Here is a 27,800-nt window from a genome sequence, read left to right as displayed (position 1 = left end):
TGTAATGACGTCCTGAGTGCTTGACAAATGGAACACGACCTTCTTCAAATGTGTATACGTAAAGTTAATAGCCACCAGTTATTATTGTTGCCATTAATGAAAAAGGCCACCTGACCACCTGTCAGTTTGGCCTAACTAGCTACCACTCCCCGACTCTGTGAGTCTGGCTGGGGGTGGAGCAGATCTGTTGGGGTGTAGAGGAGTCATTCATTCATTCATTCAACCTTGAGTGCTTGAGCATGCTAAGCTCATTCCTGCCTCCAGACCTTTGTCTTTGTGGCTCTCACTACATAGAATGCTCTTCCTGTAGACCCTCCCATGGCTGGCTCTTATCTTTCACCAACCAACTTAAACGTCACCTCCACAGAGCATCCCTCTCTGACCATGTTTCCCTGTCCCAGCCGCTGTCCATCACATCACCCTGTTTAAGTTTATTCGTAACACATATTACCATCTAAGTTGATCTCATTAACTTCTACATTAATTGTGCTTAGTGTCTGCTTTTCCCTCTAAATGCTAGTCCCCAAAAGGGCAGGAACTTTTATTTTATTCACTGCTGTGTCCCCAGTGCCTAGTTTACGGCCTGGCATACAGTAGGTGCTAAAGAAATATTTTTCAAATAAAGACTCCTGTTTCATTTGCATAAACACTGAGATGTCAACTCAGGTGCCCTCTATGGGGTCCTTTCTGCGTACTTGACCCTGTGCTGGTCTCTAGGGGTCGGGAGAGGAATCACCCTGAAACCGTCTCCTCCAAGGAGCTCGGCCCTCAGTGCATGGCCAAGGATGAAGGTGATGATGCCAAAGAGAGGTCTGTCCCGCCCTGCTTCTGCTTCTGCAGGGAGCTGAAAGGGCTTGCGGCAGCGACTGCAGGTGCACGCTGACCTCCATCATTTTACCCCTTTGCCTTCCAGAAGGATTTGCCCCTACCCCGGAAAAGCAGCAGGTGAGCCTTGGGGAGAGACGCGCGGGACTGGCTGCCCCTCTGGGGCCCGGGTGGGGGCGCCAGGCGCTCGCGCCGGCGGAATCTGACGCGCGGGCACACCGCAGCGCCCCCTCCCGGCGGGCCGCAGCCGCAGGGCCCTCCCCTCCGGTCCCCTCCCCTGCCCGCTGCGGCTCCAGCCTCCGCCCCGCGCGCTTGCTCCCCGCTCCGCTGCCGCTGCCGCTGCGGCACCTGCCACCATGTCGCCGCCGCCGGGTCATGTCTGACTCTCTCTGGACCGCGCTTTCCAATTTCTCGATGCCCTCCTTCCCCGGCGGCAGTATGTTCCGCCGCACCAAGAGGTAGACCCCCAACCCCCCTGACCGTGTCCCGGCCCTCTCCGCAATGCTGCCCCTCTGGGTGCTGCCGCAGGGCGGGGCCCGGGTGCTGCGTCCCGTCCAGCTGCGCCAGAAGTGCCGCGCTGCGCCTTCCCGCCAGGAATAGGGTTGAATGGGGGGCCATGTGGGCCGAGTCCGGGGGTACTGAACGCTGGAAAGGACAGATGCGGGGGGAGGGGGCTGCGCCGGGTGGGGTGTTAGGGCGCCTTTGTCTGCTGGCGCTGCCGGCTCTGGCAGACTGGTGGGGGTAGGGGAAGAAGGAGAGGGTGGGGGGCTTGGCACCCTCAGAACAATAGCCGCAGCCTGGCTTCCCCCACCCCCATGCCTCGTGCTTCTGGACGCGCTAATATGCTCAGTCACTGCGGCTGAGGGTGAGGGGACAGACATAGTGGCTGGGGGCTCCCTCTTTGGGAGGGAGACTGGCATCCTGAGGGTGAGAAAAAGCGGGGCTTTTTATCATAGCACAGACCCCCCTCAAGAACACAGCCCCTCACTGCAAATAGTGACACACAGCGTCACGCAGGACATGATGTCACACACACACACACAACAGCCCTAGTGGCCCAGATACATTGGGAGGCGCCACGCATACCAGCCATGCAGCCGCCACAGGTCAGAGCCATGCACAGACACACAGGACCACCCCCCAGTGCCACACAGAGACACCTATACCCACAGGCACGACATCGTGTACTCCTAGTAAGATGTCACATGCGTGGGGATACACACATATAATATGAGATGCACACAGACGCATGTGTGGCAATGACACATCTGTGCACCCAACAATGTAAAAACCTATGTCTTATCTAGGCATGTCACATATTGTGTCACACTGACATCAGGATGAGCAGACACAGGGAATCTGCAGAGACAGAGAAATACACAAAATCACACGTTATCACATGCAAGACTCACCCAGAGAATGGCATACATGGTGCCATGCTCGGACATGCCCAGTGTCACAGGATGTTAAATTCACACAGTAGATGCCACACATGGACACACATGGTGAATGTCACACACAGACACAAGGACAGTATCTCACACAGACTGAGAATGCTTCACCTAGATACCTATTGCAGAAATCATACATCATGCACATGTTACAGCACACGTAGTCCTGGACAAGCGGCATTTCACACTGTGTCACATAGACACACTAATGCACAAGCTGTGTTATGTAAGGTAAACCCAGGAAGTGTCACACATGATATCACACTAGGATGCACTTAGTGTCACACAGTTTTGAAGTGACACAGTGGATGCCACAAGTGGATACATACAGTGAATGTCAGCATACACCGAAGGACACACGGACACTCGTTATTACCAATGCTGTCACCTAGACACTGAGACTGTCACACTATGACTGACGCTGTGCCCACACAGGATCCACACGGTAATCTCTCACACACATGTCATACGCGCATCCCCTGCTAAACACAATTCTGCCGCACCTTCCACCACTTCCTCCTCCGAGAAGTCCTCCGGGGGCGCCTCCAAGCACACTCAGATGGGGGATGGGGGGAATCTGAGATGGGAGGCTGGCTGGCTGGGCTCAAGGACTCACTGGGCTGCGGCCTGGCCTGGCCCCCCTGCCCCGCCTTCCCTGCAGCTGCCGCACCAGTAACCGGAAAAGCCTCATCCTGACCAGCACTTCGCCCACACTGCCGAGACCCCACTCCCCGCTGCCGGGCCACCTAGGTGAGACCAGAGTGATGGGTGTGGATCAGACTGCAGGAGGCGGGCGCCACAGGCGAGGGGCGTGGTCATATCGCATGAAGGGGGCGGAGTCTGGGTAGAGGCGGACCCTGAATGGATAAGGGGCGGGACCATCCTTGTGAGGGCGTGGTCAGACCGCAGAGGGCCCGCGTATTGGTGGGCGGGGGCTCAGGCGCAACTAGAAAGTTTAGAGAGGCGGGGCCGCAGGCAAAGGGGTGTGGCCTACCACACAAGGGCAGAGGTAGAGGTAGGCTAAAGACAGGACGGGCTTCTGTTTTCACCCGCTTTAGGGATCACGAGGTCTGATGAGACTGCTCCCAACCTAGGTCTAAAGCGCCCCCCTTTCCGCCACAGGTAGCAGTCCCCTGGACAGTCCCCGCAACTTCTCCCCTAACACCCCCGCCCACTTCTCGTTTGCCTCCTCCCGAAGGTGAGTCCCTGTCCCCCAGGGCCCCAGAACCCCGGCTAGACCCTCCCCACCCACCGTCTGGGCCGCCATCTGTTCTCTTCCTAATTGCACCCGAGCTGGGGCCTGAGGGGACCCGCTAGTGCCCCAAGGTCCCAGAGCGAAAAAGGGCCCAGCCTTCGGGGAGGGGCCTATAAGAAGGCGGGGCCAATCGCTGATCTGGAATGGGGAAGGGGCGGGGCTTCTTTTGAGGCAGCACGAAAGCGCGTGCGCTCTGGGCCCAGGGTCTAGGTCTCCCTGAGCCTTGCGCTCCTGGCCGGGTGTTTCCATAGCAACAGGACAGGGTAGCTAAGATGAGGTGCGCAATCGCAGACTGTGCGATGCCCATCTAGGGACTGACTCTTGATCCCCGAGGTGGGGGAGGGCGGCTAGAGCTATTTCTCAAGGGTCCAAGAGGAGGAATCTCACGTTTTCTTCCTTGGGTCTCTGAGGGTTTCTGGAGTGTTCTTCAATGAATTTTCTGGAGGTCTTTGGTGAAACTGGGAGAAGCAGAGAGGTTCCTCTGATGATTTTTGGAGAAACTTTCTGGGAGTCACCAAGGAGGTTTAGAGGATCTCTTTTTCTTTGATCTCTATTCATTCTAGAAACAGTGTCTGAACACCTGGTATGTTGTAGGAGCTGGGCATATGGGGTGAATGACACTTCGTCGCTACCTTCAGAGTCGAGAGTGGCAGGCAGGGCAGAGAATGGGGATCATTGCAAAGGCTGAGGAAGGGTGTGGGGTGGGAGTCACGGGGCACTGTGGGGACAAAGACTGGCTCCCTGGGGAGGGTGGGGACGCTCCCCTCGACCGTGGAATTTAGCTGAGGGCAAGGGGAAGCTAGGACAGGGCTCTAGGATTGGCCCTGACGTGTTCATCTGCACGGAGGAAGGGCTGGGCTAGCATACTACCGGGAGGACGGAATAGGGGAGGAGTCCAGTATGTGGGGTGTGTGACCATGTGACCGTGCAATCTGTGTGCTGGCGCGGGTGGATGTGAGTGTGTGAGACTGTGAATGTGCGAGGGAACACGTGCCTACACAGTCATCCATGAGAATGCATCAGTGTGTGAGTGTGAATGCGTGTGTCTGTAGGATTGTAAACGTGTGTGATGTGTGACATGTGTGCAGACACATCTGTGCACCTGCGTGGGAGTAGCAACGAGTGTATGGCAATGAGTGAAGGCGTCTGGAACGTGTATCCGTGTGAACGTGAAAGCATGTGTGGGCGAGTATGTGTCTCTGTGTGTGTCACAGTGTGAATATTGGGTCTCAGTAAGTGTATGTGTCTATACGTGAGTGTGTGTCTCGTTTTGTGTGTGTGATTGTTTGTTAGTGTGTGAGAGTGGGTCCACAGATGGGACAGTGAATACGAGTGAGTGTACTGGGGGGGTTGTGTGCAGTGTGAATGTGTGCACGTTAGTATGTGAACCTGATTCCCATAGTCACACTATCATTAGTGGGTGTGGCTGCGAGACAGATTGTGTCTGTGTGCACAAGGCTGTAAGGCCACTGGAGCATGTGTCAGAGTGTGTGTGTCGGAGGGAGGGACCTGTATTCTCTGAGAAGTCCCAGTGGGTCTCACTCTGAGAGCTTTGTCACGGGAGGCTCACCAGGGGGAGAATTCTGGGGTCCCCCTGGGATGAGTTCCTAGGTGGGCTTTTCCAGTGGGTGTCCACTTCGGAGGGCTCGTTTGGCATGGGATCACAAGAGAGTGGGATCCTCCCTCCAAGTCCTCGGTGCCTGGCTGGAAGACTTCCTTTTCCCCCTTGACTCTGAGGGCCTAAAGGAGTCTCAGAGAACAGACATATTCCCCCACCCCCTGCCCTGGCCATGCCCACTGGCTTCTCTCGCACCCCGAGGAGTGGTGCAGCAGGGGGACATGGTGGCCTCTGAACACTTCGGCTGGGTTCCAGGGCGGACGGACGCCGTTGGTCGCTGGCCTCGCTCCCTTCGTCTGGCTATGGCACCAACACACCCAGCTCTACCGTCTCGGTGAGTGTGGCAGGTGGGCGGGCAGGCGGGTAGAGGCTGCAGGGGACCCCCCCACACCCAAAGGCCCACACCCAAGCCAGCAGTCCAGGCAGGTTGGGTTTCTCTGTCATTCAAGGGTGAATTACAGCCCCCCCCCAAAGCCCTGTTCTCTGCCCTCAACACACATTTGTAGGGTCCTACACGTGTCTGACTCATTTACACGTGTCTGACTCATTTACACGTGATGACATTAAGGCTCAGCGAGTTAAGCCATTTGTTCAAGTGTCAGCAGCTGGCCGGGGACAGGCCGCAGCTTTCACCCAGAGCCCATTTGCTTACCCCGTGCGATACCCAAAGTCTCTCTCCATCTGCCCTCTTTTCTACCCATGTCTGTAGTACATTCATTCATCCCCTGGGATGACATTCAGCAGCCATTTATGATGAGACTCATGTGGTGGCTGAACTCTATAACCTGAGTCAACGTCCAGCGATTCACACAGCCCTCGTGGGGGATGACAGGCCAGTAAGAAGGCATTTACAACATAGGGTGGTAAGCGTTTTGGTGGGAGTAGCACAAGGCGAGGTGACGGTAGAGAAGAGGCATGTGACTAAGCTGGGAGAAATCAAGGAAGGCTTCCCAGAGGAGGTGACAATTCAGCAAAGACAAAGGGTCAGCAGGAGTTTGGCAGGTGGAAGATGCAGAGAGGGTGTTCCAGGAAAGGGGAACAGCGTAAGAAAACTCCCAGAGGTCACAGAGAACTTGCTGCATTTGGAAAGTTGAAACAAGCCCTGTGTGGCTGGAGCTTTGGGTTGGTGGGGGAGGAAGAGAGGCAATGCAGGCAGCGACCCTGATCATTTTGGGGCTTATTGGCCAAGGCAGGGAGTGGTGCCAGAGAATGACTTTAACATATTAAATTATGTTAAATTTTTTGAACGATTTGAAATTGTGATTCTATGGGCCACATATAATGTGCATTAAAATAAAATTAAAAAATGGGCCAGGCATGGAGGGAGGAGGATCGCTTGAAGCAAGGAATTTGAGACCAGCCTGGGTCCTGGAATGTGGGAGTGGATTGCAGCACCTCCTCCAGCTCCAAAAAAATTGGGAAAAAAAAAAAAGAGACCAGCCTGGACAACACAGCAAGACCCCATCTCTAAAAGAAAATTTAAAAATGTAGCCAGGTATGGTGCCACAAGCCTGTTGTCCCATCTACTCTGGAGGCTGAGGCCTCAGAGAGATTGCTTGAGTGCAGGATTTTGAGGCTGCAGTGAGCTATGATCGCACCACTGCGCTTCAGCCTGGGTGACAGAAGGAGACCCTGTCACGTAAAAAAAGAGGTAGTAAGTCAGTCCGGAGATAGATAAGGCAGGAGGGAACAATATAGGGTAGGGTTAAGGAATGATGAGTGTGTTGAGTTCAGAGGCAGCTTCTCTGAGGGGTGACATTTAAGCAAAAATTTGAAGGAGGAGGAGAAATCTCTAGTGGATGTGTTGCAAGCAGAGGGGAAAGCCAGTGCAAAGGCCCTGAGGCAGGAGCTTGCCTGGCTTGTTCAAGGGCCCCTAAGGAGGCCAGTGCAGCCAGAGCAGAGCCAGCGAGGTCAGGGGAGGGAAGAGGGGGGCAGAGAGGTAGGGCCAGATGGAGCAGGACCTTGGGGTGGGAGGACTTGGGTGTTCACCCTGAGTAAGATGGGAGCCATGGAGAGTTCTATACAGAGGAGGGCCACGACTTGACTCAAGTTTTAACACACTCCCTCTGGCCACATCCATGTCTGTGTTACTGTCCCCATCCGTGTCTGTCCCTGGCCACCTGTCCGTGACCAGGAGTCCCGGTCAGGGGTCCCAGCTGGGGCCCTGGGATCTGAGGATCTTAAATCAGGTCCTGATCCTGATTTTGCCAACTGGCCCATCAGCCCCTGGAGTCCCAGCCCAGCGTCCCGAACTGTGGGGGGGGGGGCCCGCGGTGGCTCTGACCCCGGCCTCGCCCCTCCCCCAGTCGTCCTGCTCCTCCCAGGAGCGCCTGCACCAGCTGCCCTACCAGCCCACGGTGGACGAGCTCCACTTCCTCTCCAAACACTTCGGCAGCACCGAGAGCATCACGGACGAGGATGGCGGCCGCCGCTCCCCGGCCGTGCGGCCGCGCTCGCGGAGCCTCAGGTGGGCAGGCACCCCTCCTCGCTCGCAGCTGTCGGCCTGAGGACTTGTGCATGAAGCGTAGCCTGTCCCCGCCAGTGGAGCGGGCTCAGAGGCAGGGGGCTGGACAGCATGGGATTCTCTCCCCACAGCCCCGGGCGCTCCCCCTCCTCCTGCGACAACGAGATCGTGATGATGAACCATGTCTACAAAGAGAGGTTCCCCAAGGTGAGGCGGGGGCCGGGGGCGGCGGCGGCGGGGACACCCGGCGGCAGGGACTGTCACACCCCTTAGCCCCGCGCGCCCCCTAGCGGCCGGCGCGCTCAGCACAGGCTCCTGGCGGCGGCAGCCTCTGGGCCCGGCTGAGTGCTGGCACCCCCGCCCTGCCTCCGTCCCTCCCGCAGGCCACCGCGCAGATGGAGGAAAAGCTGCGCGACTTCACGCGCGCCTACGAGCCTGACAGCGTGCTGCCGCTGGCCGACGGCGTGCTCAGCTTCATCCACCACCAGATCATCGAGCTGGCCAGGGACTGTCTGACCAAGTCCCGCGACGGCCTCATCACCACCGTCTACTTCTACGAATTGCAGGAAAACCTGGAGAAGCTGCTGCAGGACGTGAGTGCTGGCGCGGGCCGGCCCGATCTCAGGCTCTGCACCCCCAAATCATGCCCAGTGCCCCCAGCCGCTTTCTTCACCCCACATCGGTGCGGGGACTGCCCACCACGTGCCAGGCGCTGCAGTGGCGCTTATGGCTCAGGAGTGGGGTGACAAGGACGTGGTTCCTGCCCTAGGTCTGATGGGGGAGGCAGAAATTTAACCTCCCTTATTTCCTTCTGGTCTTTACTCAAACGTCACCTTCTCAGGGGGGTTCCTAGACATGCCCCCACCCACTAAAAAATTGAAACTCTGCTCACACACACCACCCACTTTCTCTGTAGTTTCTCCTTAACACTTAGCACCATACTGTAGATTTTTTCTTATTTTATTTCTTGTCTCCCCTTGTCCAATGTCAGCCCCACACGTGGGGGCGGAGGGGTCGTCCTGTTCACTGCTGTCTCCCTGCTGTCTGGCACAGTGCCCAGCACACAGTAAATGCTCAGTAAATGTTGGTTAAATGACTAGATGAGTGGCCAGGCACGGTGGCGCATGCCTGTAGTCCCAGCTACTCCAGGGGCTGAGGTCAGAGGATGGTTTGATCCCAAGAGTTCAAGGCTGCAGTGAGCTGTGCCACTCACCGCACTCAAGGCTGGGCTACAGATGAGACCCGTCTTAAAAAAAAAAAAAATGAGTGAATGAATGAAAGTAAGCAAGGTAGGCCGGGCGCGGTGGCTCACGCCTGTAATCCTAGCACTCTGGGAGGCCAAGGCGGGAGGATCGCTCGAGCTCAGGAGTTCGAGACCAGCCTGAGCAAGAGTGAGACCCCGTCTCTACTAAAAATAGAAAGAAATTATATGGACAGCTAAAAAAAAAAAAAATATATATATATATATATAGAAAAAATTAGCCGGGCATGGTGGCACATGCCTGTAGTCCCAGCTACTTGGGAGGCTGAGGCAGGAGGATCGCTTGAGCCCAGGATCTGAGATTGCTGTCAGCTAGGCTGACGCCACGGCACTCTAGCTGGGGCAACAGAATGAGACTCTGTCTCAAAATTTAAAAAAAAGAAAAAAAGAAAGTAAGCAAGATAACGTCCCCATTCAAGTTAATGGCGATGGATATGATTTATTGAACACCTACTATGTGCTGGGCCCTGGGGACATGGCAGTGAACAAACCAGACAAATATTCTGGCCTCTGTGTGGCTGATATTCTAGTGTGAGAGACACAAGAAACCAGCCAATCAAGGAATGTAATGATTTCAGCGGACACTCAAACAGGGCAACAGGGTGGAGTGCCAAAGCTCCCTTGTAAGGCCCACGGAGGCCTCCCTAGAGGATGCTACATTGATATGGGGACAAGCATAATAAGTAGGTAGCAGTCATGACAAGAGCTGGGGGCAACGTGTGTTGAGCAGAGGGAACAGCATGTGCAAAGTCTCTGAGGTGGGAGGGAGTCTGGGGAAATTTCAGGAGCACAGAAGCCAACGGACACTAGTGTTGTGAGATGAGGTTGGGTAAGGGCACAGGGACCAGAACATGGGGCTCTGGGCTCCAGACTCCCAACCCAGACCTGACGGGCAGGATGTTAATGTCACTATGGGCTTTGGTGTCAGGTCTGGTGGTTTTTTGTTTTTGTTTTTGTTTTTTTTAAGAGACAGGGTCTCACTATGTTGCCCAAGTTGGGCTTGAACTACTGGGCTCAAATAATCCTCCTGCCTCAGGCTTCCAAGTAGCAGAGACTACAGGTGCATTTCTGCCACCACACCTGGCTCCACATCTGGGTTTGAGTCTAGATTTTGCTGCTAGGTCCTTAGGAGTTGAGAGCACAGACTCCAGACAGCCTAGGCTCACAGCTAACTCCTGAATTTCTTGCCGTGCAGTCTGTGCTACAACACTTAACCCTTCTGTGCCTCAGTTCTCCTGCTATAACAATCGGGTTCATGTTGGGTATAGTGGCATGCACCTGTAGTCCCAGCTACTTGGGTTAAACTCATGGGCTTGAGAGATCCTCCTGCCTCAGCCTTCCAAGTGGCTGGGACTACAGGTGAATGGCAACACACCCGGTTAAATTTTTCTATTTTTTTTTTTTAGAGATAGGGTCTTGCTATATTGCCCAGGTTGGTCTCAAACTCCTGGCCTCAAGTGATCCTCCCACCTTGGCCTCCCAAAATGCTAGGATTACAGGTGTGATTCACTGTGCCTGGCCTAAGACCCTGACCCTTAAAAAATAAAATAAAATAAAAGCAGGTTAATGTTGTTTGAGGGTGCTGCCAAGAGGCAGGGGGAGATTTTAGAGCAGATGAGGGAGTGCTTGTGGTGGCCCTCCCTGAGGAGGTAACAACTGAGCAGAGACTTGAAAGAGGAGAAAGGAGGAACCATGCAGGGATTCAGAGGGAGAGCATGCCAGGCAGAGAGATTCTAACTTGACCTGGATAAACATTGGGCATCAGGGCTGGGACTATGATGAAGACTAGGGCTGTTTTGAAGATGAATTGAATGAGTGAAGGTTTTAGGACACTGTTTGCTATAATCATTATAATTTGTTATTATTATCATTATCATAATTATTATCCTCATTATTTTTACTGTGGGGCCCGGGCATCAGTTTTCTCACCTGTAAAATGGGGCAAGAGCAGCAGTGCCTACCCTGTGGGGCTGGGACAGGGGCCTGGCTGAGGCCGGGTGCCTGTGAACCCCACCCCCCTGTGCCCTCCTCCCCAGGCCTATGAACGCTCCGAGAGCTTGGAGGTGGCCTTTGTCACTCAGCTGGTGAAGAAGTTGCTCATTATCATCTCGCGGCCTGCGAGGCTGCTGGAGTGCCTGGTGAGGGGGTTGGGTGTGGGTTGGGGGGGATCGTGTGGAGGTGGGGTCCCCTCTGAGCCTGCAGTGAGCCGGTTTGTGCCCTTCCTCAGGAATTCAACCCCGAGGAGTTCTACCACCTGCTGGAGGCGGCCGAGGGACACGCCAAGGAGGGCCACCTTGTGAAGACGGACATCCCGCGCTACATCATCCGCCAGCTTGGCCTCACGCGTGACCCATTTCCAGGTGCCACATGGTGGGCGCAGGGTGAACGGGCGCGAGCAGGCCTGGACCCCAGCCCGCACTCACTCTCAATCCGTCCCTAGACGTGGTACACCTGGAGGAGCAAGACAGCGGTGGCTCCAACACCCCGGAGCAGGACGACCTCTCTGAGGTAAGGCCACGTGGCCGGAAGTCAGCACCCTGGTCCACCGGTGGGCAGGCCAGGGCTTACTTCCTGCCCTTTTGTCCTCAAGCCATGTGGATCTCTTGGTCCTGCACTCTGAGCCTCAGTTTCCCCATCTGTAAAGTGGGATTAATGACAGCTCCTGTTCCATGGCCTTTTTCCTTTTCATAATAAAATACACATAAAGTTTAATTTGCCATTTTAACCATTTAAAAATGAACAATTCAGTGGCATTTAGTCCATTCACAATGTTGTACAACCATCACATCTGTCTAGTTCTGGGACTTTTTTTAACCCCCCAAAAAGAAAACCTCTCACCCATTAAGCAGTCGCTCCCCACTCCCCCTCTCCCCAGCCCTTGGCGACCACTGATCCACTTTCTCTCCTGATGGATTCGCCTCTTTGGGACATTTCATATGAACGGAGTCATTCACTCCGTGGATTTTTGTGTCTAGCTTATTTCACTGAGCTTAATGTTTTTGAGGTTCACGCACATTGTGGCATGGGCTAGAGCTAAATTCCTTTTTATGGATGAATAATATTCCATGGTGTGGATGGACCTCATTTTGTTTATCCACTAATCAACTGATAGACATTGGTTTGTCCATCTTTTGTCTATTGTGAATATTGATGCTGTGAACATTTGTGTCCAAGCATTTGTTTAAACAACTGTTTTCAATTATTTTGGGTATACACCTAGAAGTGGAATTGCTGGGTCGTAAGTTAATTCTATGTTTAACTTATTGTGGGGCCGGGCTCGGTGGCTCACACCTGTAATCCTAGCATCCTGGGAGGCCAAGGCGGGAGGATCATTTGAAGACAGGAGTTCAAGACCAGCCTGAGCAAGAGCGAGACCCCGTCTCTACTAAAAATAGAAAGAAATTATCTGGACAACTAAAAATATATAGAAAAAATTAACCAGGCATGGTGGTGCATGCCTGTAGTCCCAGCTACTCGGGAGGCTGAGGCAGGAGGATTGCTTAAGCCCAGGAGTTTGAGGTTGCTGTGAGCTAGGCTGACACCACAGCACTCTAGCCTGGGCAACAGAGTGAGACTCTGTCTCAAAAAAAAAAAAAAAAAAAAAAAGAAAAGAAAAGAAAAAAGAAAAAATAAAGAGAGAAAAAGATATTAGCTGGGCAACTAAAAATAGAAAAAAAAAATAGCTGGGTGGATGTGGTGGTGCACGCCTGTAGTCCCAGCTACTCGGGAGGCTGAGGCAGGAGGATTGCTTGAGCCCAGGAGTCTGAGGTTGCTGTGAGCTAGGCTGATGCCACGGCACTCTGGCCCAGGCAACAGAGCAAGACTCTGTCTAAAAAAAAAATAAAAGCCCAAAAAACAAACAACAACAACAACAACAACAACAACAACAAAAACTTAATAAGAAACACTGCATGGGCTTTTGAGGGAACTGACTGGCTGCACTGGTGGGTCAGCACAGGGAAAATTGCCGTATTCCTGCCCTCAGGCGATCACACTTTGGCCGATGTTCCACATGTCTAGTCGAGACTGCCTGCCCTGATGGCCACACGTGTATTTTCTCTGAACTGCCTAGTGTTTTTCAAAAATTTGAAGCAAAATATAAAAATCAGAAGCTTTTGCCTCAAAATCTGGGTTTGGGCCTTCTCTTGAAAAATCAGAAGTTTTGACAACACTGTGGTGGAACCAGCTGTCACTGAGTGGAGGCTGCTCTGTGATACTGAGAACCTGCTTCCCCATCACCCAGGGCCTCCACCTGGACTACCTGGCCCCACAGGGACTTGTGCTTGTGACCTTTGTTTTAAATTGGGTCTATGCATTCACACACACATACACACACATCTTTCTTTTATATATATATATATTTAAAGGAATCTCACTATGCATGCCATTTGTTTAATTTTTTGAATAGGTAATGGAATGACATCACTCAAAACTCTAAAACTCTAAAAAAGGTATTTATCTCTAATTGTTTGTAGGAGTCTACATTATTCCATTCAATCAAATTTGTTAATTGAGTGATTCAAATCTTCCATCTCCCTATTCATATTTTTGCCTGATGAATAGTTTCTGAGAGATATGTGTTAAATCCTTGTTTTAAGCAATTTCTCCTTGTAATTATGTCAATTTTTTTGTGTCAGATTTTTTAGGCTACACACCTACGAGCATATTAGTTCAATATTTTTATTTAGCATAGATATTTTTGTGTGATAGCTATGTGATAAATCTCTTTGTCCCTAAGAAACACCAAAATAATTTTCAAGAAACATATACCATGAAAAATCTTACTTTCACCTTTGTCCTCCATTGCCCTATATCCCCAAAATATGATTACATAGTTTTATTTTGCCACTTCTTTTTACATAAAAACATATAGTACATATTGTTCATTGTTTTTTCCCACTCCAAAGTTCACTCTGGAGAATTTTCTGAACCAGTGTACAGAATGATTCCTCATTTTCTTTTAACAGTGGCACAATATTTCTTTATATAGATGCCTCTCGTGTTTATTTAACCAATTTTCTATAGATGGACATACAGATTGTTTCCAATCTTGCAATGAGCAAGATCATACATATGTAATTTTTTGTATGTGCAAGCATATTGGTAGCATAAATTCAAAAATGAAATTGCTGAGTCAAAGGGAATATGCATTTGTAATTCTGATATATACCAAAGTACCTTCTATGGGGGTTGTACTAATTTATTCTCCCAATAGCAAGGTATAAAAGTGTCTATTTCCCCGCATCTTTGCTCACAGAGTGTGTTAGCCTTTTAGATTTTGGTTTTTTGCTCACCTGCCAGATGAAAAATGGTATATCATGATAATTATAACTTGCCTTTCTGTCATTATGTGTGACATCGAGTAATCTAATCTAACTCTAGTTCACATACATTGCCCACTTTTTTCTGATTTTTAGGCTTTTGTTATTGATTTCTGGGAACTCTTTATATATTTATATGTTAGGATCCATTTTGTAGGTTTTCTGCTATCTTTCCTTATGGAAGAAGTTAGGGATATGTCTTCAGAGTCAGTCTTGGATTCAAGTCCTGACTTTGTTTCTCCCTCATTGTGGCACTTGGATGGAGAACTCACTCGCCCTCTCTGTGCCTCAGTCTCCCCATGTGTAAAATAGAATGACAAGAATCCCACTCTCATAATGATGATGGTAATGATCTTCATCTTTCCCCTGAAGGGCCGTAGCAGCAGCACCAAGGCCAAGAAGCCACCTGGGGAGAATGACTTTGATACCATCAAGCTCATAAGCAATGGTGCCTACGGGTGAGCCACCCGGGGCTCTGGCGGGGGGAGGGTGGCGGAGGCCGGGTGTCTCGGAGGTGATGGCCGGTCCTCGCTCTCTCCCCCTGCAGTGCTGTCTACCTTGTGCGACACCGCGACACTCGGCAGCGCTTCGCCATGAAGAAGATCAACAAGCAGAACCTGATCTTGCGCAACCAGATCCAGCAGGCCTTCGTGGAGCGCGACATCCTCACCTTCGCTGAGAACCCCTTTGTGGTTGGCATGTTCTGCTCCTTCGAGACCCGGCGCCACCTCTGCATGGTCATGGAATACGTGGAAGGTGTGGCTGCCCGCGGGCTGCAGGGAAGATGGGGACATGCATGCTAGTCAGGGCTGCTGCCAGAGCCACCGTCACCATATTGATTTTCTGCCTGTATGTTTATCCACCTATTTATTTATCCATTTCACCTATGTATGTATCCAGCCATCTCTTTTTTTTTTTTTTTTTTTGAGACAGAGTCTCATTCTGTTGCCCGGGCTAGAGTGCTGTGGCGTCAGCCTAGCTCACAGCAACCTCAAACTCCTGGGCTCAAGTGATCCTCCTGCCTCAGCCTCCCGAGTAGCTGGGACTACAGGCATGTGCCATCATGCCTGGTTAATTTTTTCTATATATTTTTAGTTGTCCAGATAATTTCTTTCTATTTTTTTGGTAGAGACGGGGTCTCACTCTTGCTCAGGTTGGTCTTGAACTCCTGAGCTCAAAAGATCCACCCGGCCGGGCGCGGTGGCTCACGCCTGTAATCCTAGCACTCTGGGAGGCCGAGGTGGGCGGATCGTTTGAGCTCAGGAGTTCGAGACCAGCCTGAGCAAGAGCGAGACCCCATCTCTACTAAAAATAGAAAGAAATTATATAGACAGCTAAAAATATATATAGAAAAAATAAGCCGGGCATGGTGGCACATGCCTGTAGTACCAGCTACTCGGGAGGCTGAGACAGGAGGATCCTTTGAGCTCAGAAGTTTGAGGTTGCTGTGAGCTAGGCTGACGCCACGGCACTCACTCTAGCCTGGGCAACAGAGTGAGACTCTGTCTCAAAAAAAAAAAAAAAAAAAAAAAAAAAAAAAAAAAAAAAGATCCACCCGCTTCGGCCTCCCAGAGTGTTAGGATTACAGGCGTGAGCCACCGCGCCCGGCCTTATCCAGCCATCTCTTGGTTTATCTACCTGTTTTTCATTTCATTCAATATAGAGGCATCCATTCAATTATCTATTATCCACCCATTATTCATCCATTCATCCATCTTTCCATCTATTCATTTGCTAACGCATCTCTTTGTCCATCCATACATCTGTGCACCTGTTTATAAGTCCATCTCTCCATCCATTTATTTGTCTTTGTGATTATCCATCCATTTGTCCATACATATATCCATTTACCCATTATACATCTATTTTTTAAAAATTAACAGGCTTCCCCTTTTTAAAAGGAGTTTTAGGTGTACAGGAAAATTGATCAGAAATTACAGGGAGTTTCCACATACCCCTCCTCTCTTTCCCTATTATTGACATCTTGTGTTAGTGTGGTAAACTTGTTACAATTGATAAACCAATCCTGATATATTATTCCTAACTCAAGTCCATAGTTTACATTAGGGTTCACTCTTTGTATCATACATGTATTTTTCATTCATCCATCTTTTTTTAATATATATCCCTTTGTTCATTCATCTATTTCTCCAGCCATTCATTCACCATCCACAAGTCTGCCAGTATTTATTAATATTTATCTTTTTTTTTTTTTTTTGAGACAGGATCTTACTCTGTCCCCCAGGCTGGAGTGCAGTGGCACAATTATAGTTCACTGCAACTTCAAACTCTTTTTTTTTTTTTTTTTTTTTTTTGAGACAGAGTCTCACTCTGTTGCCCAGGCTAGAGTGAGTGCCGTGGCGTCAGCCTAGCTCACAGCAACCTCAAACTCCTGAGCTCAAGCAATCCTCCTGTCTCAGCCTCCCGAGTAGCTGGGACTACAGGCATGAGCCACCATGCCCGGCTAATTTTTTCTATATATATTTTTAGCTGTCCATATAATTTCTTTCTATTTTTAGTAGAGATGGGGTCTCACTCTTGCTCAGGCTGGTCTCGAACTTCTGAGCTCAAACGATCCGCCCACCTCGGCCTCCCAGAGTGCTAGGATTACAGGCGTGAGCCACCACGCCCGGCCTTCAAACTCTTTGGCTCAAGCAATCCTCCAGCCTCAGCCTCCCCAGTGTCTGGGACTACAGGTGCATGCCACCATGCCCAGCTAATTTTTTTTAATTTTTATTTTTGTAGATACAGAGTTTCGCTATGTTGCCCAGACTTGCCTTGAATTCCTGAGCTCAAGCAATCCGTCCATCTTAGGCTCTCAAAGTACTGGGATTACAGGCATGAGCCACCACTCTGGCCCTATTTATCTATTTAATAATCCATCATCCATCCATCCATTACTATTTCTTTTTCTTTTCTTTTCTTTCTTTTTTTTTTTTTTTTGAGACAGTCTCACTCTGTTGCCCAGGCTAGAGTGCCGTGGCATCAGCCTAACTTACAGCAACCTCAAACTCCTGGGCTCCAGCAATCCTACTGCCTCAGCCTCCTGAGTAGCTGGGACTACAGGCATGCACCACCATGCCTGGTTAATTTTTTCTATATATTTTCAGTTGTCCAGTTAATTTATTTCTATTTTTAGTAGAGACGAGGTCTCGCTCTTGCTCAGGCTGGTCTTGAACTCCTGAGCTTGAGCGATCCTCCCTCCTCGGCCTTCCAGAGTGCTAGGATTACAGGTGTGAGCCATCGTACCCAGCCATCCATTACTATTTCATTCATTCATCTAAACCTTCATTCCAGCATTCACCTTATCTGTCTAATTAGCTAGCCAGCTAGCTAGCTCTACCCATTTATCCACAATTTAACCATCAATTTATCCATCTATCCAACCATCAATAATGTATATATTATTTTTCACCCATCCAGCCATGCCTGTGTATCCACCCAAAGATTACTCCATCCATTGGCCAAACACACACATGCTGTGTTTGTTAGGATACACGTAATCTCACAGGGACACAGGTATGCCACCTACAATCCTTAGTCAACCCTGTGGTCACTCAACAAATATCCCATCATTATCTCCCTCCTGCCACATGCTGTGCTATGCACTGATGGCACAGTGGGGGCCTAGACAGACACACCTCTCCCTCGTGGAGGCTACATTCTGGTCTGCATAGACAGACAGCAAGGAAAACAAGCCAAAGGAGACAAAGACGTTTCACATAGTGAGGACATGAGGACCATCAGGCTAGAGAAAGCAGTGGGGGTGTAGGTGGGCAGGGGGCTTCTCTAAGGCCTGGAATATACCAGGATAAGTGACTCCTTAGTGCAAAGTCTCTTAGGTGACAATGTGTTTGGATTTGGAGGGGCTGCAAGGAGACCAGTGGAGCCAGAGCCCAGTGAGCGAGGGAGAGGAGATGTGGAGGGAGGAGGCTGGTGGGGCTGGGCGTGCAGGGCCTTCCAGAGCTTGGAATGGCATCAGATTTCATTCTCAGTGCAACAGGAAGCCACTCGCTGGACCACTTTAAACAGGGTTGGCCTGGTCTGATTTATATTTTAAGAAAATCCATTTTGCTGCTGTGGGCAAGGCAGAAGAAAGGATACCACGGGGGAGGTGACTGCTGTAGTCCTTCATGGTGAAGGAAGAGAGAAGGAAATAGAATCAGGATCTCTGTGGCGAGTTGAGTACACAATAGGTGTGCTCAAATGCATATTCCCAGGCCCTGTCCTCAGAGAGTCTGCTTTGTCAGTTTCCAAAACCCAGCTAAATCTGGCAGAAAACAGAACAGAGAAAAGAAAGAAAGAGGCCGGGAAGGGGGCTCACGCCTGTAATCCTAGCACTCTGGGAGGCCGAGGCGGTAGGATTGCTCGAGGTCAGGAGTTCGAAACCAGCCTGAGCAAGAGCGAGACCCCCGTCTCTACCAAAAATAGAAAGAAATTATATGGACAGCTAAAAATAAATAGAAAAAATTAGCTGCGCATGGTGGCACATGCCTGTAGTCCCAGCTACTCGGGAGGCTGAGGAGGAGGATTGCTTAAGACCAGGAGTTTGAGGTTGCTGTGAGCTAGGCTGATGCCACGGCACTCTCACCTGGCAACAGAGTGAGACTCTGTCTCAAAAAAAAAAAAAAAAAAAAGAGGAAAGAAATGATTTGGCTCATGTGATTGAAAAATCAAGATCACCTTCAGGAATGGCTGTATCGAGGTGCTCACACCATACCATCAGGGATCGCTCCATCTCTTGGCTCTGCTCTTCCATGTGTAGGCTTCTCTCTAGACAAGCCCTGATATAGAAAGGTTGCCATCTGGCAGAGCTCAGCTTACATCCTACGAGCTTAGCAGTCCTTACAGATAAAGGGAAAATTCTGAGAGTTGACTCACTGGTGCAACTTGGATTACATACCGACCCAGTCGCTTAACCCAGAAGGAAATCTAGCCTTCATAAGAAAAAAAGGGGAATGGATATTGGGAAAACTGAAATACCAATGTTAGTTATTTTAAATCTGGTGGAGGCCAAAAATCTGCATTTTCAGGCCCCTGATCTTCAAAGTTCAGATGCCAGGAGATCAAGGGCTGTGCTCCCAGATGGAGTCGATAGGCAAACAGACTTTGGTCCTAACCACACCTCACCTTCAGCAATAACTCCCTGCGTGATTCAATCTCTCTCTGAGGCTCCATCCCTTTGTGTGTAAAATGGGCTAATCGGGATGGGAGCGGTGGCTCTTGTCTCTAATCCCAGCACTTTGGGAGGCTCGTTTGAGGCCAGGATGCTGAGACCAGCCTGGGCAACATAGCAAGACCCCATCTCTAAAAACGAAATACACGTATTAGTTGGGCATGGTGGCATGTGCCTGTCGTCTCCCCTACTCTGGAGGCTGAGGCAGAAGGATAGCTTGAGCCCGAGAGTTCAAAGCTGCAGTGAGCTATGATTGCACCACTACACCCCATCCTGGGGGACAGAGGAAGACACTGTCTCAAAAAAAAAAAAAAAAAAAAAAAAAGAAGGGCTAATTATACCAACTTTAGAGGATGGCTAAGACAACAAGAAAAATCTAGTAGAGGGCAATTCCTTATATGACCTGGGGAGAGGGAAGCCCCTCTCTGAGCCTCAGTGTTCTTTATCTGTAAAATGGGTGCAATGTGACATGAGGGCTTGGTGCTAGGATGTGCCTCCAGTGTTGGACTCTGGCCTGGGGTTACCACCATCCTCTTCATGTGGGGCGGTTCCCTGGCCTGCAGGTGGTGACTGTGCAACCCTGCTGAAGAACATCGGGGCATTGCCCGTGGAGATGGCCCGCATGTACTTTGCTGAGACGGTGCTGGCGCTGGAGTACCTGCACAACTACGGCATCGTGCACCGCGACCTCAAACCTGACAAGTGAGCTTTCACCTTTCCCTTCACTTCGTCCCTGCCCCCTTGGGAGGCCCAGGGATAAATCGGGGGGTTGAAGAGGGCTCGCCGAGATCCTCGCCAGATCGCTGAGATCCCTCGACCGTGTCTGCAGCCTCCTCATCACCTCCATGGGTCACATCAAGCTTACGGATTTCGGCCTCTCCAAGATGGGACTTATGAGCCTAACCACCAACTTGTACGAAGGCCACATCGAGAAGGACGCCCGGGAGTTCCTGGACAAACAGGTGTGTGTGCGGGCGTGGGGGTCGCTGCGGGTGGAGTGACCCAGCAGGACCTCGGGGTCCCAGGGCCTGGTGGGGGGCACCGCTCTCCCCGGAGGCCCCTCCTGTGGCCAGGGCGCGGGCTGACAGCCTGCCCCCAGGTGTGTGGGACCCCAGAGTACATCGCACCCGAGGTCATCCTGCGCCAGGGCTACGGCAAGCCAGTGGACTGGTGGGCCATGGGTATCATCCTCTACGAGTTCCTGGTGGGCTGTGTGCCGTTCTTTGGGGACACGCCAGAAGAGCTCTTTGGACAGGTCATCAGCGGTACGCATCTCTGCAGTGGACGGGCAGGAGGCGGGGTGCATGGGGAGAGGAGACAGCCCAGGGCCCCATGGACTTCAAAAGCGACCCCCAGTCCCACTTTGCTTTGCAGATGACATCCTGTGGCCCGAGGGGGATGAGGCCCTGCCCACAGACGCCCAACTCCTGATATCCAGTCTGCTGCAGACCAATCCCCTCGTCCGACTTGGGGCAGGTAAGGGGTCTGCGGTGCAGCCCGTTGTGGGAGGCAGACCTGGAGCAGAAGGCAGAGGGTGGGGGGGCTGGGCTGCTGGGCTGGCCGTCAGCTGTCACTGGAATTCCTTCTCTTCCAGGTGGTGCCTTTGAGGTGAAGCAGCACAGTTTCTTTCGAGACCTAGACTGGACAGGGCTGCTGAGGCAGAAGGCCGAGTTCATCCCCCACCTAGAGTCGGAAGATGACACTAGCTACTTTGACAGTGAGCGGGGACATTAGCAGGGCCTGGGTGAAGGGTGGCATCCCGGGGAAAGAAGCCTTAGGGTAAGGCTGGGGCTGGGCCACGTACCTATCGGACCTCTGGATGCCAGGGCTGTAGTTGTGGACCCGGCGGGGGCCGTTCGGGGGCGTGGCAATGTGGGGCGGGGCTGGCATGGGGGCGGGGCTCAGGCTAAGCGCTAGATAAGAAACTGGGGTTGGGATAGATGTGAGTCCGGGAAAGGGGTGAGTTGGGAGGTTGGGCCTGGGTCTGGCCTAGCGGGGAGGCACCAGGACGGAGAAGAGGCGGGACGTGGGCTGGCCTGAGGCGCAGCCAGGGAGCAGAGCTCTGTAGGCGGGACTGGGGGCGTGGCCATTCTGGAGGCGGAGCTTGACGGAGGCTCTGAGAATGGGGCAGGGCCCCAGCCTGGGGGCGGAGCCTGAACCGATCCGAGAATCAGGCAGGGGCGTGGCCTGATCCTCTGGCCTGGCTTGAGCCAGGACTGGGCTCCTGTGGGGATGTGACCTGAGGAGTGGACCTGTGCCCGCAGTCACGGCCCCCGCCCCCTCTTCAGCTCGCTCAGACAGGTATCACCACGTGAACTCCTATGACGAGGATGACACCACGGAGGAGGAGCCGGTGGAGATCCGCCAGTTCTCCTCCTGCTCGCCACGCTTCAGCAAGGTGGGCCAAGGCCTGGCTTGGGACTGGGCAAGACCCCCTGGGGGACGGGGCCTTGAGAGGCTGTGGGAGCAGGGCCCCAGGTGCCCGAGGTCTCAGGAGCTGGAAGTTACTGAGGGGGCGGGGGTCTGGGAGTGGCAAGGGCAGCGGGGATGCAGAAGAGGGGTCTAGGGGACTCGTCTTTGGCATTGAGTAAAATCTAACGCGAACTGTTAGGGTCGTGCAGATGAGGCCCACAGTGGGGAGGGGCTAGGCCTGGGGTGGGGTGTCAGGGCGTGTAGATGACAGCGGGGGCGGGCCTAAGTCAAGTAAAGTCTTGCTTTGAGTAGCAACTTGCAGAGGTGAGCGGGACCTAGCCCGGGCGAGGGTAGACAAATTCGGAGGGGTACCCTGGGAAGATGGGGCTGGGTGGAGACCTGATTGATCAGGGCATTGTAGGGAGGGAGCCTAGAAGAAAACTGAGGCCCTAATTTTGTAGGGTGGGGCCTGAGCTGAGGAATTGAAGGTTGTTGGGGGGCCCTGGCCTCGGAGAATGGAGCGCAGTTTAGGCGAGTTCAGTGGCAAGAAGCCGATTAGCTCGGGAGCAATGCTGGAACCAGGGGTGGGGAGGTTGGGGGGACTGTACTTGCCTCCCACCACATCCTACCCGCCTTGCAGGTGTATAGCAGTATGGAGCAGCTGTCGCAGCATGAGCCCAAGACCCCTGGAGCAGCAGCAGGAGGCAGCAAGCGGGAGCCGAGTGCCAAGGGTCCCGAGGAGAAGGTGGCCGGCAAGCGGGAGGGGCTGGGCGGCCTGACTCTGCGTGAGAAGACCTGGAGAGGGGGCTCCCCGGAGATGTGAGCAGAGGAACTACTGGGTTGGGGAGGGGAAGGGGGCGTGTCTCCTCTGACCACGCCTCCTTCGCGCAGCAGCAAGCGTTTCTCTGCCTCGGAGGCCAGTTTCCTGGAGGGGGAGGCCAGTCCCCCATTGGGTGCGCGACGCCGTTTCTCGGCGCTGCTGGAGCCCAGCCGCTTCAGCGCCCCCCAAGAGGATGAGGATGAGGCCCGGCTGCGCAGGCCTCCCCGGCCCAGCTCAGACCCTCCAGGCTCGCTGGATGCGCGGGCCCCCAAAGAGGCCGTTCAAGGGGAAGGTACCCCCAGCTTCGGGGACCCCGAGGCCAGTGAGTACCCTCTCCTGCCGCCTTTCCCAATTCCCCAGTGGCCATATATTGAGGATTCAATGAGGTACTGTTTATGCAAGATCTCATGTACTATTTTTTTTTTTTTTTTTTTTTTTTTTTTGAGACAGAGTCTCACTCTGTTGCCCTGGCTAGAGTGCGGTGGCATCAGCCTAGCTCACAGCAACCTCAAACTCCTGGGCTCGAGCAATCATCCCGCCTCAGCCTCCCAAGTAGCTGGGACTACAGGCATGTGCCACCATGCCCGGCTAATTTTTTCTATATATATATATTTTTTAGCTGTCTGTATAATTTCTTCCTATTTTTAGTAGAGACGGGGTCTCGCTCTTGCTCAGGCTGGTCTTGAACTCCTGAGCTCAAACAATCCGCCCACCTCGGCCCCCCAGAGTGCTAGGATTACAGGCGTGAGCCACCGCACCTGGCTCTCATGTGCTATTTATTCACTCTGCAACCTGAGATTCTTAACATCAGGAACACCCACTGCCATGGTCAGTCAGCAATACAGACTGATACAGGCTGCTTCTCTGCATCACGAGCAGTGCCAGACGCATGTTACCTGCTCTGATAAACTCACAATCAGGCAATAGGAGAAAAGTGGGAAGAGCATTCCGGGCAGAGGCAACAGCATGAGAGAAAGTCTCTGGCCTTGGAATGATCCCTAACCGGTGTGCTTTCTGTTGCAGCTGACCGCCCACGCCCAGGTGACCTCTGCCCACCCTTGAAGGATGGGGACCCATCAGGTGCGAGGGCCACCAGTGACCTGGTTCTGCGCCGGGCACGGCACCAGCAGCTGTCAGGAGACCCCGTGGTAGAGAAAAGGCCTTCTCGTACTGGGGGCAAAGTCATCAAGTCAGCCTCGGCCACTGCTTTGTCTGTCATGATTCCTGCAGGTAATCCTGGGCCCTACCTGCCAGGGGAGGGGCTGTCTGCGTTCCAGCTGGGGCAGACCAATGAAAATACTGCATTTTCCCTGTCCACAGTGATTGGCTCCAGGAGGACCAATGAGAGGCTGCTCTGGGACTTTGACTTGGGAGGCGGGAGGAGCAGATACAGGGAGATCTATGTCTTGTTGGCTCTGACCTCTGACCATGGTTCTGTGTCTGCAGTGGACCCACATGGAAGCTCACCCCTTGCCAGTCCCATGTCCCCACGCTCTCTCTCCTCCAACCCATCCTCACGGGACTCCTCACCCAGCCGGGACTACTCACCGGCTGTCACCGGCCTCCGCTCCCCCATCACTATCCAACGCTCAGGCAAGAAGTATGGCTTCACACTACGAGCCATCCGCGTCTACATGGGTGACTCAGATGTCTACAGTGTCCATCACATTGTCTGGGTGAGCACTCACGGGTGGGATCTGTATCCAAGGCTGGGGGTTGAGGGGAGAGAAAGGCCCCCAGAAATGATGGACCTTTCAAACTCTGGAGCCAATTATTAAGGGCAAGAGTCCTCCGTGACCCCACGTGTCTCTTTCCTCTCCTAGCCTCAGTTTCTTCATCTGCAAAATGCACGATTTCACATGGTGTAATGAGGATTATAGTGCATGCAGAGTTAAGTGTCTGGCACATAAGCTTAGGCGCTTTCCTTGTTACCATTTTATTAACACTCCCCCTGTGTGGTGCTCTGTCCCTAGCATGTGGAGGAAGGGGGCCCAGCCCAAGAGGCAGGGCTCTGTGCAGGGGATCTTATCACCCACGTGAATGGGGAGCCAGTGCATGGCATGGTGCATCCTGAGGTCGTGGAGCTGATCCTTAAGGTGAGTGCAGGGAGAGGGGGTGCACTGGGTGGAGGGTAGGGGAGGCCTGAGCAGCCGGAAGCAGGGCTCTCCTCCTCCATTCTTCCTCCAGAGTGGCAACAAGGTAGCAGTGACCACAACGCCCTTCGAAAATACCTCTATCCGCATTGGCCCTGCAAGACGCAGCAGCTACAAGGCCAAAATGGCTCGGAGGAACAAGCGACCCTCTGCCAAGGAGGGCCAGGAGAGGTGGGCAGAGCTATAGACAGCCCAGTCTTTGAGCAGCGGGCTGGGCTGAGGCTGGAAGGGCGTAGGTGAGGACCGAAATGCACAGGAAAGGTGGTTGGAATCACTGACAGAAGAGCAGACAAGAGGACATACAAGCTAAGAGGGGCTGGGAAAATGTGAGGGGCCAGGAAAGGAAACTGTACCAGGTTTCTAGGCTGGAAGAGAAGCATTGTGAGAGAGTCTTGGGCAGGTGGGCAGTGCCAGTGGATGTGACCTGGAAAGGGCACTGTTTGGAGAAGGAGGAGTCTAGGAGATGGTCCAGGAGATGGTTCTGTCCTGTTAGTGTGTTTAGACTGGACTGGGAGGGGCTAGGTTGAAATTTGCATCTGGAACGAGCATGCCAGGCAAGACTGTGACAACTAAAATAATTTTTTTTCCCTTATAGATGGGAGGAGCTAGGAGAGAGGTGGGTGGGGCCAGAGAAGTGTTGTTTTGATCAGTGGGTTTGGCCCAGACAAGAAGCCAGAATGAGGCCGGCGCAGTGGCTCACGCCTGTAATCCTAGCACTCTGGGAGGCCGAGGCGGGTGGATCGCTCGAGGTCAGGAGTTCGAGACCAGCCTGAGCAAGAGTGAGACCCCGTCTCTACTAAAAATAGAAAGAAATTATATGGACAACTAAAATATATATATACAAAAAATTAGCCGGGCATGGTGGCACATGCCTGTAGTCCCAGCTACTCGGGAGGCTGAGGCAGTAGGATCACTTAAGCCCAGGAGTTTGAGGTTGCTGTGAGCTAGGCTGACGCCACGGCACTCACTCTAGCCCGGGCAACAGAGTGAGACTCTGTCTCAAAAAAAAAAAAAAAAAAAAAAAAAGAAGCCAGAATGGTACTTGAGTGAGTGAGAGGAGCCAGGCAGTCGAGTTGGGTGAATTTCTTCCCGGTCCTGATAGGTGGGTTGCAGTGGGAGAGGGAGGGGTCGGAGAGGTGGGCGGGGCCAGAAGAGATTGATTTTGTTTGGATGTTTCTAGCTTGGACTGGTATTGGCCAGAAAGAGGTGGGCGTCGCCTGAAGTCGGAGGAGCTAAACTGCCTGGAATTAGGGGAAGTTCTTTGTCTTGATAGGTGGATTATAGCTGGAGAGGGCCGGGCCAGAAGGGATGGGCGGTTACAGGCGTCCTGAAGTAGGAGAAGCCAGGAGCTCTGGCGTCTCGGTCCAGGCTAGGTGGCCCCCTCTCTGTCCCCCAGCAAGAAGCGCAGCTCCCTCTTCCGGAAGATCACGAAGCAGTCGAACCTGCTGCACACTAGCCGCTCTCTGTCGTCGCTGAACCGCTCGCTGTCGTCCAGTGACAGTCTCCCGGGGTCACCCACGCACGGGCTGCCAGCGCGCTCGCCCACGCACAGCTACCGCTCCACGCCCGACTCCGCCTACCTAGGTACGCCTGGGCCTGAGCCCGGCCAAGCAGACCCGGTGGCCTGGCTGGTGCCCGGGCGGGGCGGTACTCATTGCCGGCTACACCTCCTCTCGCCCGCAGGCGCCTCTTCCCAGAGCAGCTCCCCAGCCTCGAGCACGCCCAACTCGCCGGCGTCGTCGGCGTCGCACCACATCCGGCCCAGCACGTTGCACGGACTGTCGCCAAAGCTCCACCGCCAGTACCGCTCTGCGCGTTGCAAGTCGGCCGGCAACATCCCGCTGTCGCCGCTGGCACACACGCCGTCCCCAACGCAGGCGTCGCCGCCGCCCCTGCCAGGTCACACGGTGGGCAGCTCGCACACGACGCAGAGCTTCCCTGCCAAACTGCATTCATCGCCGCCCGTCGTGCGCCCGCGCCCCAAGAGTGCCGAGCCCCCACGCTCGCCGCTCCTCAAGCGCGTGCAGTCGGCAGAGAAGCTGGGAGCCTCGCTGAGCGCCGACAAGAAGGGCGCGCTTCGCAAACACAGCCTTGAGGTGGGCCACCCGGATTTCCGCAAGGACTTCCATGGCGAACTGGCCCTGCATAGCCTCGCGGAGTCCGACGGCGAGACGCCACCTATCGAGGGCCCTGGCGCACCAAGGCAGGTCGCAGTCCGCCGCCTGGGCCGCCAGGAGTCGCCCCTGAGCCTGGGCGCGGACCCATTGCTGCCCGAGGGTGCCCCGAGGCCGCCAGCGTCGAGCAGGGAGAAAGAGTCCCCAGGCGGCTCTGAGGCCTGCACCCCGCCCCGCACCACCAGCTCCGGGGGCCGGACCCTGGAGCGGGACGCCAGCTGCACGCGGCACCAGAGCGTGCAGACGGAGGATGGCGCCGGCGGGGTGGCCAGGGCTGTGGCCAAGGCAGCGCTGAGCCCCGTGCAGGAACACGAGACAGGCCGGCGCAGCAGCTCTGGTGAGGCGGGCACGCCCCCGGTGCCTATAGTCGTAGAGCCCTCGCGGCCGGGGGCTAAGGCTGAGGCGCCCGAGCCTCTGGCCGTGGACTCCAAGGGGTTGCAGGAATCTGCACCCCTGGTGCCTTCCGTGCCCGAGGCCCCCCGGGGCCGAGAGCGCTGGGTGCTGGAGGTGGTGGAGGAGCGGACCACGCTGAGCGGGCCTCGCTCCAAGCCCGCCTCCCCCAAGCTCTCCCCGGACCCCCAGATGCCGTCCCCAGCCCTGACGAAGAGTGCCCCCAGCAGCGCAGCACCCCCAGCCCCACCCGCCTCCCTCCTGGTCCCAGGCACCAAGCCTGAAGTGGGGCTGACCTCCCGGTGCCCTGCTGAAGCTGTGCCCCCAGCAGGCCTGACCAAAAAAGGGGCATCCAGCCCTGCACCCCCAGGCCCATAGCCGAGGGGGCCCTTGGCCCTGTGCTGTACAGCTGCCTGTATACATATGTACACATATAAATAAAGTGCGTCCGTGCTGCGTGAGCTTTCTGGGGTCACCCCT

General features: G+C 53.5%; 1 protein-coding gene across 1 annotated transcript; it reads left to right on the top strand.

Annotated features, from left to right (window-relative positions):
- The first annotated feature begins 1,154 nt into the window (after positions 1-1,154).
- MAST1 (microtubule associated serine/threonine kinase 1) lies at positions 1,155-27,781 on the top strand. Its single transcript, XM_069495147.1, has 26 exons — positions 1,155-1,283; positions 2,938-3,026; positions 3,399-3,474; positions 5,405-5,483; positions 7,456-7,616; positions 7,745-7,820; positions 7,997-8,206; positions 10,911-11,012; positions 11,102-11,234; positions 11,315-11,382; positions 14,568-14,653; positions 14,743-14,951; positions 19,935-20,073; positions 20,201-20,333; positions 20,471-20,636; positions 20,746-20,847; positions 20,966-21,088; positions 21,660-21,769; positions 22,424-22,602; positions 22,678-22,925; positions 23,627-23,833; positions 24,050-24,279; positions 24,577-24,699; positions 24,791-24,927; positions 26,153-26,340; positions 26,440-27,781. Exons 1-26 carry the CDS (start codon positions 1,201-1,203, stop codon positions 27,696-27,698), a joined length of 4,716 nt encoding a protein of 1,571 aa, XP_069351248.1. The 5' UTR covers positions 1,155-1,200; the 3' UTR covers positions 27,699-27,781.
- The last annotated feature ends 19 nt before the right edge of the window (positions 27,782-27,800 follow it).

Source organism: Eulemur rufifrons, chromosome 2 (genome assembly GCF_041146395.1).
Source record: "Eulemur rufifrons isolate Redbay chromosome 2, OSU_ERuf_1, whole genome shotgun sequence".
NCBI lineage: Eukaryota > Metazoa > Chordata > Mammalia > Primates > Lemuridae > Eulemur > Eulemur rufifrons.
This window is presented reverse-complemented; position numbering and strand designations above follow the sequence as displayed.